Source organism: Pleurodeles waltl, chromosome 1_2 (assembly GCF_031143425.1).
Source record: "Pleurodeles waltl isolate 20211129_DDA chromosome 1_2, aPleWal1.hap1.20221129, whole genome shotgun sequence".
Taxonomy (NCBI): domain Eukaryota; kingdom Metazoa; phylum Chordata; class Amphibia; order Caudata; family Salamandridae; genus Pleurodeles; species Pleurodeles waltl.
In genome coordinates, this window is record NC_090437.1 from 1,205,507,950 (window position 1) to 1,205,523,067 (window position 15,118).

The 15,118-nt window shown below is 45.3% G+C and overlaps 1 protein-coding gene across 3 annotated transcripts in view; it reads left to right on the top strand.

Annotated features, from left to right (window-relative positions):
* The window catches only part of LOC138249750 (signal peptide, CUB and EGF-like domain-containing protein 1), a 325,594-nt gene extending 316,184 nt beyond the window's left edge, over nt 1–9,410 (top strand). For all 3 annotated transcript variants that reach the window (XM_069203825.1, XM_069203833.1, XM_069203816.1), the window contains one exon: nt 8,957–9,410. In XM_069203825.1, the coding sequence (XP_069059926.1) occupies nt 8,957–9,114 (158 nt within the window). In that variant the 3' untranslated portion in view covers nt 9,115–9,410. The remainder of the gene's footprint in view (nt 1–8,956) is intronic.
* Nucleotides 9,411–15,118: the final 5,708 nt, after the last annotated feature.

The following is a 15,118-nucleotide window of genomic DNA, read 5'->3' on the forward strand; positions in this document are numbered from 1 at the left end:
GATGCCTGGAGGCATCCCTATCAATGTAGAGGTGCCAAAAGATCTTGGAGGTATTGGGACATGATACTGCTGGAACTCAGTGTTGTACTTGAAGAGGAGATACAACATAATCCTCAATTTATACTTCAGAGGGTCTCTGGGGCATTGATCTCCTAAGGAAAAAGTAAATCTTTTGCACACTTGGATAGTGGCGAAAAGGATATCCGACAAAACTGGAGATCACCCACTATACCTACCAAGACCCAGTAGACTGATGGGATGGACACGTTCATGGGGGCGGAGAAGGTCGTTTATGCAGCCAAAGGTTGTCCCAATAAATTTGACTGGGTGTGGGCTATGTGGAGAGAACATATCAACTGGTTTTCACTGATCAGCAAGAACCCACACAACAAGACACTGATACAGAACCCTAATGGCAAACATATTCTCCTCCCAGCAGGAGCGAAGGGGGTGGCCTGTGGGAATTCAGAAGAGACTTACATTCCCCGTGATACGATGGACACACTGGGCTCCCATGAGAAGTGCCAAGACCGATCACCTTGGCTAGATGTCTCTTAAGTGTATGCCTAATGTATGATCTTAAGGTGCTTTTGAATGCGTCATGTTGTGAGCTTACATTGCATGTTACATAGGAAAATGTTAATAACAATAAAAAAAAATGCCCTACTTAACACACTCAAGGAAAGAATGGGTTAAAATGGTGTGCAGTACTGAGCTGGCTATCAAGCTGCCTGATAAAAGTCCAGCAAATATAATTGAGAAGTGCTGTCTTAGGCATTTTTCTCTAAGACAGGGAGTATTTCAAAGCATTATTGTATCACCACATTGGTGTCTCGGACCTTGCTTCTCACATTCTGAACCATTTTAGAATCTCCATACAGTTATACCTGAAGGTTGCACCCCCTGAGGGCCTAATCCTTCTAGGGCAGCCATAGACATTCATTGTTGTCTTTTCTGCACTTGAAACTTGCCCTATTTAAAACCAAATTTCAGCTAATTTTCAAACCTCAAGTCTTAGTCCCAGTCCAATCATGGCTGGTCTCCCTTTAATGTACTGAACTGCTTAAATGCACATGATATCTTAGCATTATGCTGGATAAAGCTCTGAATCTTCTTGCCCATGTAAATATGCCTGGTGCCAATTTAAACTTCTAGTGTTTAAACATTTTATATCAGAATTAAAAATTGTGGTGCAATCACAGATTATGTTGATACACAATTACGTAAAAGCTTTACTTGTCGATATCAGCTAGTTGAGTCTGTCTCCTGTGAAGGCAGTCTTAGATATGTCAGTGGGACTTGTCTTGGGACTGGAGTCAACATAGTGCATCACACAATAATGCACCTTGGCACTTCCAAATACCCTGAACAAAAACTAGCCACCTCAAGAGGGAGATGCTTTCTGCAAATTGCTGAATCTGTGCACCTAACACCCTCTGTTCATGAAACAGAGAACCCTATCACAACTGTTCTTATGAGTGCTTCAAATATTAGTGTCTCACCATTATGCAGAAACATACAACTGTGTGACACTAGAAAAATGTTGTTCCTGTAACACTGTCAAAAAGAACCCTTTGTGTCTAGTACCCTCTGTATAAGACTGCTAATAAAATAAATATAAGTCTTTGGATGTTAATTGGGGCTGCTGGTGAACACACAAGTCCAATTACCATTGGTATTAACCTTTTAAAAGACTTCACAAAAAAGTATTTGCTCTTTAGAAAAATGCTAAGAAAGTGAACTGTGTGGGAGAAAAATGTACCCCAAAATGTAGACACTCTTAAAATGTACGTGAATCAGAGTGCACACATTTCACTGGAACAGAGATGGAGTTAAACCTGTTTTGTGAGGCAATATGCCCCAGTATTTAGGCACCTCCCAAGAATAAAAATGAGAAAACCTAATCAATTAAATAAGTGGTTTGGGTCACTGAGTAATGGAGCTCTAGATCAATAAAGATAAAGGGTTTTATTACAGAATTAAAAAAAAAAGAAAGCAGTACGGAGTCATTGCTATGAAGGCTCTCAATGTAGTGGTATATAGGAAATGCGAGAATTTAAATTGCTCTAAGTACCATGTGGGCAGCAAAATCGGAGAAGAAACTGACTGTATCCCTTTGTAAGGAAATGCCTTTTTTCTGTATGATCACTCCCAGAGTTTTGGACTGTTGATGCTGGTTTTTCTACTCTTGAGAGTGCATTGAGGCCTGCCAACCAGATTTCAGTGCCTGTGCCCTGACCTTAACCACTTCGCTGCAAGGCCTTTTCCCACTCCTGTGCCGAGCCTTTTTTTGGCTATTTGGGGCAGTTCGCGCTTAGGCCCTCATAACTTTTTGTTCACATAAGCTACCCACGCAAATTTGCGTCCTTTTTTTCCAACATCCTAGGGATTCTAGAGGTACCCAGACTTTGTGGGTTCCCCAGAAGGACGCCAAGAAATTAGCCAAAATACAGTGAAAAGTTAGTTTTTTTCAAAAAAATGGGAAAAAGGGGCTACAGAAGAAGGCTTGTGGTTTTTCCCCTGAAAATGGCATCAACAAAGGGATTACGGTGCTAAAATCACCAGCTTTCAGGAACAGGCAGACTTGAATCAGAAAACTCAATTTTTCAACACACTTTTGACATTTTACTGGGACATACCCCATTTTTACGATTTTTTTGTGCTTTCAGCCTCCTTCCAGTCAGTGACAGAAATGGGCATGAAACCAATGCTGGATCCCAGAAACCGAAACATTTCTGAAAAGTAGACACAATTCTGAATTCAGCAAGGGGTAATTTGTGTAGATCTTACAAGGGTTTCCTACAGAAAATAACAACTGAATTTTTTTTTTTTTAAATTGAGGTGAAACAATCTGCAATTTTTCTCTACGTTTTACTCTAACTTTTTCCTGCAATGTCAGATTTTTTAAAGCAATATATCGTTACGTCTGCTGGACTCTTCTGGTTGCGGGGATATATAGGACTTGTAGGTTCATCAAGAACTCTAGGTACCCAGAGCCAATAAATGACCTGCACCCTGCCTTGGGTTTTCATTCTATACCGGGTATACAGCAATAAATTTGCTGAAATATAGAGAGTAAAAAAATAGCTATCAAGAAAACCTTTGTATTTCCAAAATGGGCACAAGATAAGGTGTTGAGGAGCAGTGGTTATTTGCACATCTCTGAATTCCGGGGTGCCCATACTAGCATGTGAATTACAGGGCGTTTCTCAAACTTGTTTTGCTATTCTATGTTCCCCCAAGTCTCCTGATAAAAATGATACCTCACTTGTGTGGGTAGGCCTAGCGCCCGCGACAGGAAATGCCCCAAAACACAACGTGGACACATCCCATTTTTTGACAGAAAACAGAGGTGTATTTTGCAAAGTGCCTACCTGTAGATTTTGGCCTCTAGCTCAACCGGCACCTAGGGAAACCTACCAAACCTGTGCATTTTTTAAAACTAGACTCCTAGAGGAATCCAAGATGGGGTGACTTGTGGGGCTCCGACCAGGTTCTGTTACCCAGAATCCTTTGCAAACCTCAAAATTTGGCTAAAAAAACACATTTTCCTCACATTTCGGTGACAGAAAGTTCTGGAATCTGAGAGGAGCCACACATTTCCTTCCACACAGCGTTCTCCCAAGTCTCCTGATACAAATGGTACCTCACTTGTGTGGGTAGGCCTAGCGCCCACAAAAGGAAATGCCCCAAAACACAACGTGGACACATCACATTTTTTTTACAGAAAACAGAGGTGTTTTTTGCAAAGTTCCTACCTGTAGATTTTGGCCTCTAGCTCAGCGGGCACCTAGGGAAACCTACCAAACCAGCACATTTTTGAAAACTAGAGACATAGGGGAATCCAAGATGGGGTGACTTGAGGGGCTCTGACCAGGTTCTGTTACCCAGAATCCTTTGCAAACCTCAAAATTTGGCTAAAAAAACACATTTTCCTCACATTTCGGTGACAGAAAGTTCTGGAATCTGAGAGGAGCCACAAATTTCCTTCCACCCAGCGTTCCCCCCAAGTCTCCCGATAAAAATGGTACCTCACTTGTGTGGGTAGGCCTAGCGCCCACGAAAGGAAATGCCCCAAAACACAACTTGGACACATCAAATTTTTTGACAGAAAACAGAGGTGTTTTTTGCAAAGTGCCTACCTGTAGATTTTGGCCTCTAGCTCAGCCAGCACCTAGGGAAACCTACCAAACCTGTGCATTTTTGAAAACTAGAGACCTAGGGGAATCCAAGATGGGGTGACTTGTGGGGCTCTGACCAGGTTCTGTTACCCAGAATCCTTTGCAAACCTCAAAATTTGGCTAAAAAAACACATTTCCCTCACATTTCGGTGATAGAAAGTTCTGGAATCTGAGAGGAGCCACAAATGTCCTTCCACCCAGCGTTCCCCCAAGTCTCCTGATAAAAATGGTACCTCACTTGTGTGGGTGGGCCTAGCGCCCACGAAAGGAAATGGCCCAAAACACAACGTGGACACATCACATTTTTTCACAGAAAACAGAAGTGTTTTTTTGCAAAGTGCCTACCTGTGGATTTTGGCCTTTAGCTCAGCCTGCCCCGGGGGGGCAGAAATGGCCTAAAATAAATTTGCCCCCCTACCCCTCCGGGGGAGCGACCCTTGCCTACGGGGTGCCTAGTGGTTTCTGCCCCCCTTGGGGGCAGATTGACCTAAAATCGGCCGATCTGCCCCCAGAGCGGGCAGAAATGGCCTAAATACAATTTGCTCCTCCAGGGGAGCGACCCTTGCCTAAGGGGACGCTCCCCATCTGTAAAACAACAAAAAAAAAAATCCCCGGTGCCTAGTGGTTTCTGCCTCCCTTGGGGGCAGATCGGCCTAATTAAAATAGGCTGATATGCCCCCCTGGGAGGCAGAAATGGCCTAAAATATAATTTGCCCCCTATGGGAGCGACCCTTGCCTAAGAGGTCGCTCCCCACCTCTAAAACAAAAAACAAAACAAAAAAAACAAAAAAAAAATTTTTTGTGCCTAGAGGTTTCTGCCCCTGGGGTCGCTCCATTATGTTAATTTCATTTTTAAAAAGGCATCCCTGGTGTCTAGGGGGCGTTTTGACAGCGGATTGCTTTCAATCCGGCTGCCAAAACGCAGAGAGAGACTTCAAAGGGAAGAAAATAACTTTCCTTTGAAGCCTCTCTCGGCCTCCCCCACGTGATCAGAAGAGAAATGCAAAGCATTTCTCTTCCGATCGCGCTGGAAGCAATCGGCGCTCGTGAGCTGACGTCACAGGGGGCGGGGGGCCAGGGGTAGAAGGGGAAGGGCTTCCCCTTCCATCCCTGACTTGGGGGGGGTGGGGGGGAACCCCACAGAGGGAGCGCTAGCGCTCCCTCTGGGCTGTGTGCCCAGGACGTAATGGTTACGTCCTGGGCACAGCAGCACTGTGCCGCAGGACGTAACCATTACGTCCGCCGCACAGAAGGGATTACATTGTATGTGGTTGACTGGCTGATACCCAATTGTCATAAGCTAAACTACCTGTAAGTCCCTAATATATGGTACCGAGGGTACCCAGCACCTGTAAGTTAGAGGATCACCCCGGGTAAAACATGGCTCCCAGTCTGCCACTACAGACTTGAATGGCCGATTTAAACTGTTAGCTCAAATTTTGCCATTTAAAGCAATGGAAAAGCCCTACCTTTCCTTTTAAATATGCACAAGTCTATTGAGCCTGAATGTGGGATGCAGTATAATAGAGTGGAGTATGTCCCAACAGTAAAAACCCACACATATTTTTACTGTGGAAAAGGCTAGTAGCCCCATCAGCAAGTGCAGATTTGCAGGCTGCCACTGCAGCCCCAGGGCCGGACTGTTCGGACCGGGCATCGGGTGTTTTGCCAGTAGGCCGGAAGAGCGGGGGTGGGTTTTTCAACTGTGGGGGCCCGTTTTGTTACTGGAGGGCTGATTTTGCAGCTGTGCTGCAATATCCGCCCCCAGCAACAAAAGAACAAAAGCAACAGTACATCGTCCTCCCTCCCTTCCACTCCTCTCCCCCCACCTGACCCAGAGGCCCGACACAATTAGGGCTGCTTTGGGTTCCCAGTTCAGCCCAGTGCAGCCCTGCTAACTTCTGACTGGGAGTACTGTAAGGTATCCAACAATCGTTACGCTAAGACCGACTTGATGCCCAAGTCTATATATATCTAACTTGTTGCAGTGTGCAATTTTTACAAAGTTGCCACTTTGTTTCCCTAAATCTCCTGTACCTGTGTACAGTCACACATGGGGCCTGTCCATGAGGCAGCTTTCTGCCCTCCCAGGGAGATGTGTGAGCGAATTCCAGGAAAGAAGACAATAGCAGTCTGTACAGGAGAGAAGTGTTACTTCTCCCTGGATTTACACCACACTGGTGTTGGCCCAAAAGAGGAGCTTCAAAGGAGAAGCCACCTCTGAATAGCAAATTGGAACTACTTGGGAGAGGGGCTGCCTTATTAATTTGGTAGACAGGCTGACTCTGGCAGGAGAGGGGAAATCAGTTGCCAAACAGGTTTTCCAGGGGCGTCCAGACCTCTTTTTGCCAACACACTTCTGGGTTGGGCTAGGGAGCTTTGTATCAAAAGAAAGGGTTTCTGCCATGTTGGAGGTGGGCAGAATAGTTCATCGGTAGCCGGTTCCACAATTCACAGGAAGTGGTCATCAGGACGGAAGGAACCTGGTAGCCCATTGGCTACCAACCACATCCTTCCATGAGGGTATTTACTGAGCATAAAAAGAGTACCCCTGGCACCCAGAACCCAGTAATCATCTGGACTGGTAGGTCTGCCCTGCTGCACCAAAGACCCGACAAAGAAGCTGCTCCGTTGTGGGCTGCACCTGCTGAACCTGATGGCTTGCAAAGGAGAAGATAGTACCTGCGGTGTTCTGCTCATGTAGATGTGGTCTACGGAGCCCAGCCAAAACAAGAGACTCCAGGGATATGTTGGCTGACCTGTTGGTAGCACAGGGCCATGACAGCTGAAGAAGCTTGCTGGGGCAAGTTGGTAGCCCAGATCTTCGCATTGCCCTGCTACCATGCAGCACTACAGGCCAGGACCTGATAGTCAAAGTTGCACCCAGTCTGCTGGAGCTAGGAGAGTCATCGGAGTGCATCTTTGTCACCCGGAAGAGGAGTTACCGCCCAGGAAAGGATTTGACTGTAACTGCGCTAATGGTACCCCAATGGCAACTGGACTTGTACCAGGAAAGAGAGGACTTTGAGGAATGTCAGCCCTTGTGGCCAGGACCACTTCACTCTGTTTGTGGACTGAGGATTAGCCCCAGATATATCTCCCTTGACTGCATTGCAGCCACAGCATCCTTGAGCATCTTAAGCATCCTGTATTCCTTGCATCAGGACCACTTCCATACAAACCTATAGCAAGATTATAGACGTGCCTAAAACTGAAGGACAACTGTTTCTCTTGCTGAGGTAACTGTTTCTGAAGACCCTGCTGGTCCACTTGACTGGCTTCCTACCAGAGTTGCTCACCCAAAGTAACTACAAGTACCCGCATTGATACTTACCCAAGTGTTTCTTGGAAACATTTTTAAGTGTTTAATAAGTTGAATTTGCCAATGCATGTTTGCAGTTAAGTGAACAAATGCATATTTTTCTACACCTTGGAAACTCTGTATCCTCTGAACCCTCCAGTGGATCTCTTTTGTTTTGGTTTCTAAAAATCCAGTCTACGTATATATAAATCTGTGTTGGACTTCTTAAGTGTCTTGAGCATTTCTTCTCAATTATTTTGGTGCTGTTGAAGTGCTTTACACTTGTTTCGTTATTTAAGCCTTGTTGCTCAGAGCCACAGCTACTCACGGATGTGCTAGAGGGTTTAATATACAAAACCTACTGGTACTAACAGTGTTGGTAAGTTTATTACACTGTGATGTCGCACTATCATATCATACACCCCATTTCCTCAGTCTGAAAATCGGGGAAATTTATGCATTATGTTCACATAGTAAAGTAAAAATCTGCCGATTTACTGTGGTGTGAGCAAATGTATAATTTCATCTCCAAATCAGTGCGCATGAAAAATGAACATCATGTTGCTTTAACACCTAAAAATAACCCACTACATGAATAATGATTCACCACCCTCTATGCTAATTTTGTCTGCAGATTTTATAACTAGGTATGTGAACCATACTATGTGTTATGTAAATGAATGAACTACAGTGAACCAACAAAATAACCTTCCAATGTTTCAGACTGTGACTGAATGTTCATTGAGAGCAGGACAACAACAGTGACACTAAACCAGTACAACTCAGATTGACTATGTGCTGCAGAGTTTGTGCGGAAAGAAGGTGGGCAGGGAGACCGAAACATAAGTGACGGGGGTGACCTACATCTTGGACAAGATGGTGTTTGTTTAATATGAGGCCTAATTATTATATTACACATTTCTACACATCGTAAAACAGTTTTTCAAATTCAGCAGAACTATATCTGTGAGTAAATGTTAAATCATGTGTGAAATACGTTCTACTCATTGTTAAGGATGCACAAAAATATAAATTCATAAAAAATCTTTCACAACTGTCTATGGGATGGACGTATGTGTGCGTTTTGAAATGTGATACGAAATGAAATATGTCCAACTAAATTTGTAAAACAAAAGCCGCTTCTAGATTTCATACTTCAATAATGACGTGTTGCTTGCTACCCATATGGGTAAACACTTCAGAGCCCCACATAAGGTTAGTAAGCGCAATACAAATGCTACAATACAAATCAATTTAACTAGGCGACCAAGATTTTAAACACAAAAAGCTATGTGTTAGTATTTAGGTTATATGCCTAGGTCTATTTTTTGAGCTGAACATTGTTAGACATATGTATTGCTGATTGGTAGTTACAGATACATTTATTAGGATGTTAACAGTCATTAGTGTCATGAATCAGTAGAATGCACCTGTTTTGGCTTCAGTTAATTGTGCCTGCTTCTTTCATCTGCAGTTGTGGTTGTGGCGATATCAGTAGTCATTGTAAAATGGAAGCAACAGAGTGGTCGCGATGCTGATTCGTCACTGTCTCCATTACTGCGGAAACCAAGAGCACGCCCTACAGTGTACGGCATCGTCTGCCACGCAGAGACGGTTTACGCCGGCTGGTAGTTTTCCAAAATGGCATGAAACAAAGCCTTGACCAGCGCTTTCTACTGCGAGTTTTCCACTGTATAATATCATATTGTTTGCAATTTTTGTATGGGTGTAAAAACAGTCTTGAAACCATGTTAATCTAAAATTGTTTATTTGCGTACCGAAAGAATTTGTAATGTGCAAAAGTATTATTTCTTTCAGCAAACCTAAACATTAACATAAACCTACTAGATAGTTTTGTGTACAGTGTATTGTATATAATTGATAGGAACTATGCACATATGTATAAATAAAAATCCTAATGTACTTTATTCACCAAGTTTTTAAAAACAATAGTACAGTACTTGACCTGTACCTAGCTACATATTCTGAAGCACTTTGGAAAATATACTGAGCCAAGTGGGAAGTGTTCAATTAGCAAAGACTACATCCAGGAGATACTTGGGCAGCTATCCATATCCTAGAGAAGTGTTTTCCTATGGGGTGCAATTTTGGGGTAAGTATACTCCTATTCACTCTTGGAACTGATATTAAGGCTGTCTTTTGCAAGTCAATTTTTGATGCCGAGCAGATGTGACTATGTGGCGAGAAAAGACCGAGTATGCGGTGTAATGCAGTACATTTTGCAATAGTATTACTTTAATATTTTGACACAACCTAATACTGTTCCTGACATAGGTTTTACCTCAGTCATTATGGAACCAGTTTAACACTCCAATATCAATAACACAAAGTGTATGGGAGACATTCGGAACAGGAAATGTTAACCTGTTCCACTGGTTGGTAGTCCACCAACTTGGTGGTCTACTTGTTGAGATGCAATGTGGTAGTAGTCACTGGGTGTTCAATGAAAAGTCGGAGGGTTTCCCTTACGAACTAGGTGCTCTCACACACATAAGTGTCATGCTTCATCATATGACCACCTAGCTCCACCCAAGTAGGATGATACCACCTCTGCGGACTCAACCTCAAAGTTAAAAGAACTCTAAGGGAGTACTGAGATTAATCGTTCTGGATAGAGCAGGGATCCAGTTGAAAGGAAATATAAGTTAAAATTTACTTCACAAATCACCTTTCTAGTCTAAATCTTTAATTGTGGTGTTTGTAAGATTAAAATCTAATTACGACAATCTTGAATATGACTCAAGGTGTCAATATGTGGTTTTCTGATTCAAGTCTGCCTGTTCCTGAAAGCTGGGAAGATGGTGATGTTAGCACCGCAAACCCTTTGTTGATGCCATTTTCAGGGGAAAAAACACATGCTTTATTCTGCAGCCCTTTTTCCCAATTTTTCTGAAAATGAAAACAACATTTTAGCTGTATTTTGGCTAATTTCTTGGTCTCCTTCATGGGAACCCACAAACTCTGGGTACCTTTAGAATCCCTAGGATGCTCGAAAAAAGTACGCAAATTTGGCATGGATATCTTATATTGCCAATAAGTTATGAAAGCCTAAGCGCAAACTACCCCAAATAGCCAAAAAAGGGCTCAACACTGGGGGGTGATGGTGGGGGGGTTGGGGAGCCCCAGCAGCAGCTAAGGGGTTAACTTCAGAGTTATCCTACGTGGAATTACCCAGACATTGACTGGATGCAAAGAGATATTTGCAACTGGGGCCTATGGACATAAGCTGGTAACTTGTCTTCCCAAACTAACTCAAAATGCAGTCTGGTGAATTATATGAACTAGAATTCAATTTCTATGAGGTCATAGTTTGTAAAATTAAATAATGCATGGGCTGATTGACATGGACTCTGACGATCGTGCCATTCACCTAACTTATTCAAGTCTGAAGATAGGAAGCAGAACCTTTAACTCCATCTTGTGAAGAGACTCCAGTTTGTGCCATTCAACCAAACAAACGTAAAAAAAACTATAAAGTATTTACTATGCCTTGAGTTTCAGTACAGAGGTTAGTTACAAGGCATAGACGGAGAAAGAACACAAACACTTTCAAGAAACAGAATGGGTTATCTGATCTAGCAGCAGCAGAATAGCCCGAGCCCAGGGGGGTTAGGGCATCACTCACAAAAAGGCTTTATGCTGAGAAAAAGCTCTTATGACCAACAGATGTGCTTGCCAGATTGTAATGTATGCATCAGCTATTTGTGTTCAGTGTTTGTTGAACTGTATAAATACTGGACACAGTCAGATTATATTTTGAGACTCTCCTTGTATGTGACTTTGGTTACAACATTACAGTGGGTGTCCCGGCCATGAATTCATGTTTATCCTGAAAACCCAAGAAGGAAGGCTATGGTAAATTCTAAGGGCAGAAGCAGAAAAATTGTCCAGAGCTTACAAGTCAGTATGATTTTTCCATTTCTAATAATTCAGTATTTTCACCTGTGTAGTGCCCTGCTGGTTTTCTGGCATGCAGCAAGAATTTAGTTTGTACGCTGGAGGGGACACATGGGTGGGAATAAAGAGGCAGGGCCAGCGAAGGCTCGAACGCTCAAGAGAAGAACTCCCATGTCTGTAGCACTTGGAAGGTTATGGAAGTAGCCAGTGTCAATGCAATTTGAAAAAATGTACAAAGTTGACATTAAGAGAGAGGTTGTATAAATGATCTTTCTGTTCTCTGTATATCTCCAATAGTGCTTAATTTGTAGAAGAAATAGTGCCAGGGTGCAAAGTTTTATTCAGAAGCCTGCAGCCAGCTCATTCGAAGGTGGAATTTTGGAATACTGAGGTTGCATAGCCTTGATACCACCTCATGCCTCTCATCGGATACCCTCTTTTGCTGACTCTTGTGGACTATTGCTTTCTCCCCTTGTTACTGTTTTTCCACCTTTCTCTTGCTTTCTCCCTTTTCTGCGTTTCTTTCTCTTGCTCTCGATTAAAGTCTGAGGAAAAATAAGTGTCTGTGGGCCCCCACTTGTAACCCCGGCTCAAATTAAGCATTGACCACCAATACTGTACACTGGTGAGGAGGTGGTTTCCTGCTCACATCTGTCACCATGGATAGTGTCAACTTCACTTATCATGATGTCCTCCTAGAATGATGATCAAGGCAAATATCTATGCTGCTCTGTCAGCACCTTCCACAGCACTAGTTGTTACCACTGTTGAGGAATGGCTGTCTCTGTGCTTCCCCCTGCCATTCACCGTGCTTGGCACCAGCAGTCTGGTCTACCCTGGTGCGCTCAGACAAACTCCTATTAAAAGTATTGCAACCACAGACAACTCTTGACCATGGCTAGAGCTTTGACAACAGCTGAATAGCAAGCTGAGGTCACAAACTCCAGAACGCACTAGATCAATCTGTCTATGAAGGCAATCTTAGGTGCACTTGCTAACGGTGCAAGTTCCACCTTCCATACTCCAGTGCATGCTTGGCCTCTCAGCACATACCATGGTTGTGTCAAAGTTGGGCAATTCCAGATGTTTCGCAGAAACAAAGGGTGTCTCCTATATCGAATGGCCATAAAAGGCTGCCAAATAGAATAGGGATACTAGTTTCTTTTGGAAACTTTATAGTTTCTGAGTACCTAACATATTAGTGGCAGCACAATTTTTGCTCAATACATCACAATCATAATGTGGACATTTTGTGTGAAGTTTAAACCTACAACAGTCCTGGCGGAGTGAGTAAGCGCAGTGTTGGCGTTCCATTACACCTGACACCATGGAGATACAGCTCATCTAATTCCTACCTAATAATACTTTGAGCTGCAGTGAATGACAGTAGTGTATTTCTAGTGTACACCAGATGGGGGACAGTTTTCAGCCATTAGACTATGGCCCTCATTACAACCCTGGCGGTCGGTGTTAAAGCGGCGGTAATACCGCCAATTGGCCGGCAGTAAAAAAAAAAAAATGGAATCACGACCACGGCGGAAACCGCCAACACATACAGCCGCTTTAACACTCAGACCGCCACGGCGGTAGCAACAAACACCGCAGCGGTAACCACCAACGGACGGGCAGAAAACAATGTACTGCCCACCCGGGGCGGTTCAAACGCCATCAAAAGCACGGTAGAAACACTACTTAGAAGGGAAACCACTCACCTCTTGACACTCAACGAAGAACCAGGACGCCATGGAGCCCGAGCTGCAGGTCCTGCCCATGCTGGTTTACCTTCTCATACATCAGGAGTACCAACTGTGGCTACGACGACCATGTGAGTACAGCACCTAGTAGACAGGGGAGGAGGTGGAGGAAAAAGAGTGACACACACACGCAACACCCAACATCCCCACCCCCAACACCATACACACAAACACATGCAACTACATTACATATACACCCCGTAACCCTCTGGAATACCGCAAAGACAAAAGGAATTGAGTCAAAGTAGCGTAATATTAGAATTCTAGAGAAATACGTTCATAAATAAATAAACAGTATGTACAATATATACAAAATGAAGGACAATATCCACACAAAAATAGTCCGCGGCCCACTGGGCCAAAATACATAGGCCAAGCCCACACTTGACTCCTGCCTCAAAACGGAGAGAACACTGCAGGGGCATCAGGTCGAAAAACACACAGGCACCTCAGGGGGACGGGTAACGGGGGGTGCACCTTAGCCGGAAGGTGGTACTAAGCCACTGCTCCTGGAGGGGGCTCCATGCCCACTGCTCGGACCTGGGGAGTGCAAAGCCACAGTCTCTCAAGTGGGTGGTTTGCCCACTGCTTGGTCCTGGGGAGTGCAAGGCCACAGTCTCTCAAGTGGCTGGTTTGCCCAGTGCTAGGTCCTGGGGAGTGAAAGGCCACAGTCTCTCAAGTGGGTGCTTTGCCCACTGCTTGGTCCTGGGGAGTGCAAGGCCACAGTTTCTGAAGTGGATGGCTTCTTCCACTGGTCCTGGAGGGGGCTTTGTGCCCAGTCTGCTTCATCCTGCCAAGGATAGGGTGAGTGGATGCCTTTCTCCACTGGTTCTGGAGGGGGCTTTGTGCCCAGTCTGCTTCATCCTGCCAACGGTAGGGTGAGTGGATGCCTTTCTCCACTGGTTCTGGAGGGGACTGTGTGCCCAGTGATGCAGCAATTTGGGGGTGGCAGGTCACAGTCCCTCACCTGGGTGTCAGAGTCACGAGATTTGCAGTGGTCAGGATGCATGATAGTCCATGGAGGGAGGGCTACAGTCCATCTACCAGCAGCTACGGCTGCACAGTGGTGGTGGTGCTGGTGGGGGGAAGACTCCAGCCCCCCTCCTGCAGCCTCGGATGGCTGCCCACTGGGGCTGCTGCCAGTGGTGCTACTGTCCGCATTGCAGCTGGCAGTGCTGGTCGCGGTGGAGGTGCCAGTGGTTGGGGGAGGCTCCAGCCCTTCCCCTGCAGCCTCGGACGGCTGCCCACTGGGGCTGCTGCTGACAGTAGTGGTGCTTGCGGCGGTGCAGGCAGCTGTGCTGGCGGCGGTACAGGTTGCGGTGCTGGTGACGGTGCTGCCCGCGGTGCAGGTGGCGGTGCTGACTGTCGTGCTGGTAGCCACCAGGCCTTCACCTGCAGGCTCGGACGGCTGAAGTACCTTGGCTGGTGTTTTCTGGCCCTTCCTGCCCTTAGCAGATGGTAGTGTCACCTTGGGTCTGGCAGCTGGAGTCTTTGACGTGGCCTTGCTGGGTGGTTGTGGCTCCTTCCCCTTACTGGATATTGTCCCCTTCACCTTGCCAGCTGGCGGAATGTTCTTTGTCTTGGCAGGGGTTGGTGGCACACTGGCTGGCCTGACGGGTGCCCCCTCTGAGCCTATGACAGCTGCAGGAACCACTTGATGGCTGATGTGCTGGACTGGGTTCTGGCCACCCTGGCCCGAGGGGGAAGGATGGGGGTGAGGGGTAGGGGACAGGTCAGTGTTGGCTAGGAAAAGCTTCTTAGGGACATTGGGGCGAGAAGAGGGTGAAGGTTGGGGAGTGGAGGGAGAGGGAGTGGTTGTAGGAGGTGTCAGTCTGCTGCGTTTGGTTGCAGGTGCATGAGCTGGATGATGTGGGGTGTATGGCTGTTGGGTGAGTGTGAGCTTGCGTTTGTGTACTATGGGAGGAGGGGTCACAGACACAGTGGGTGAGGTCACGGGACGTGTG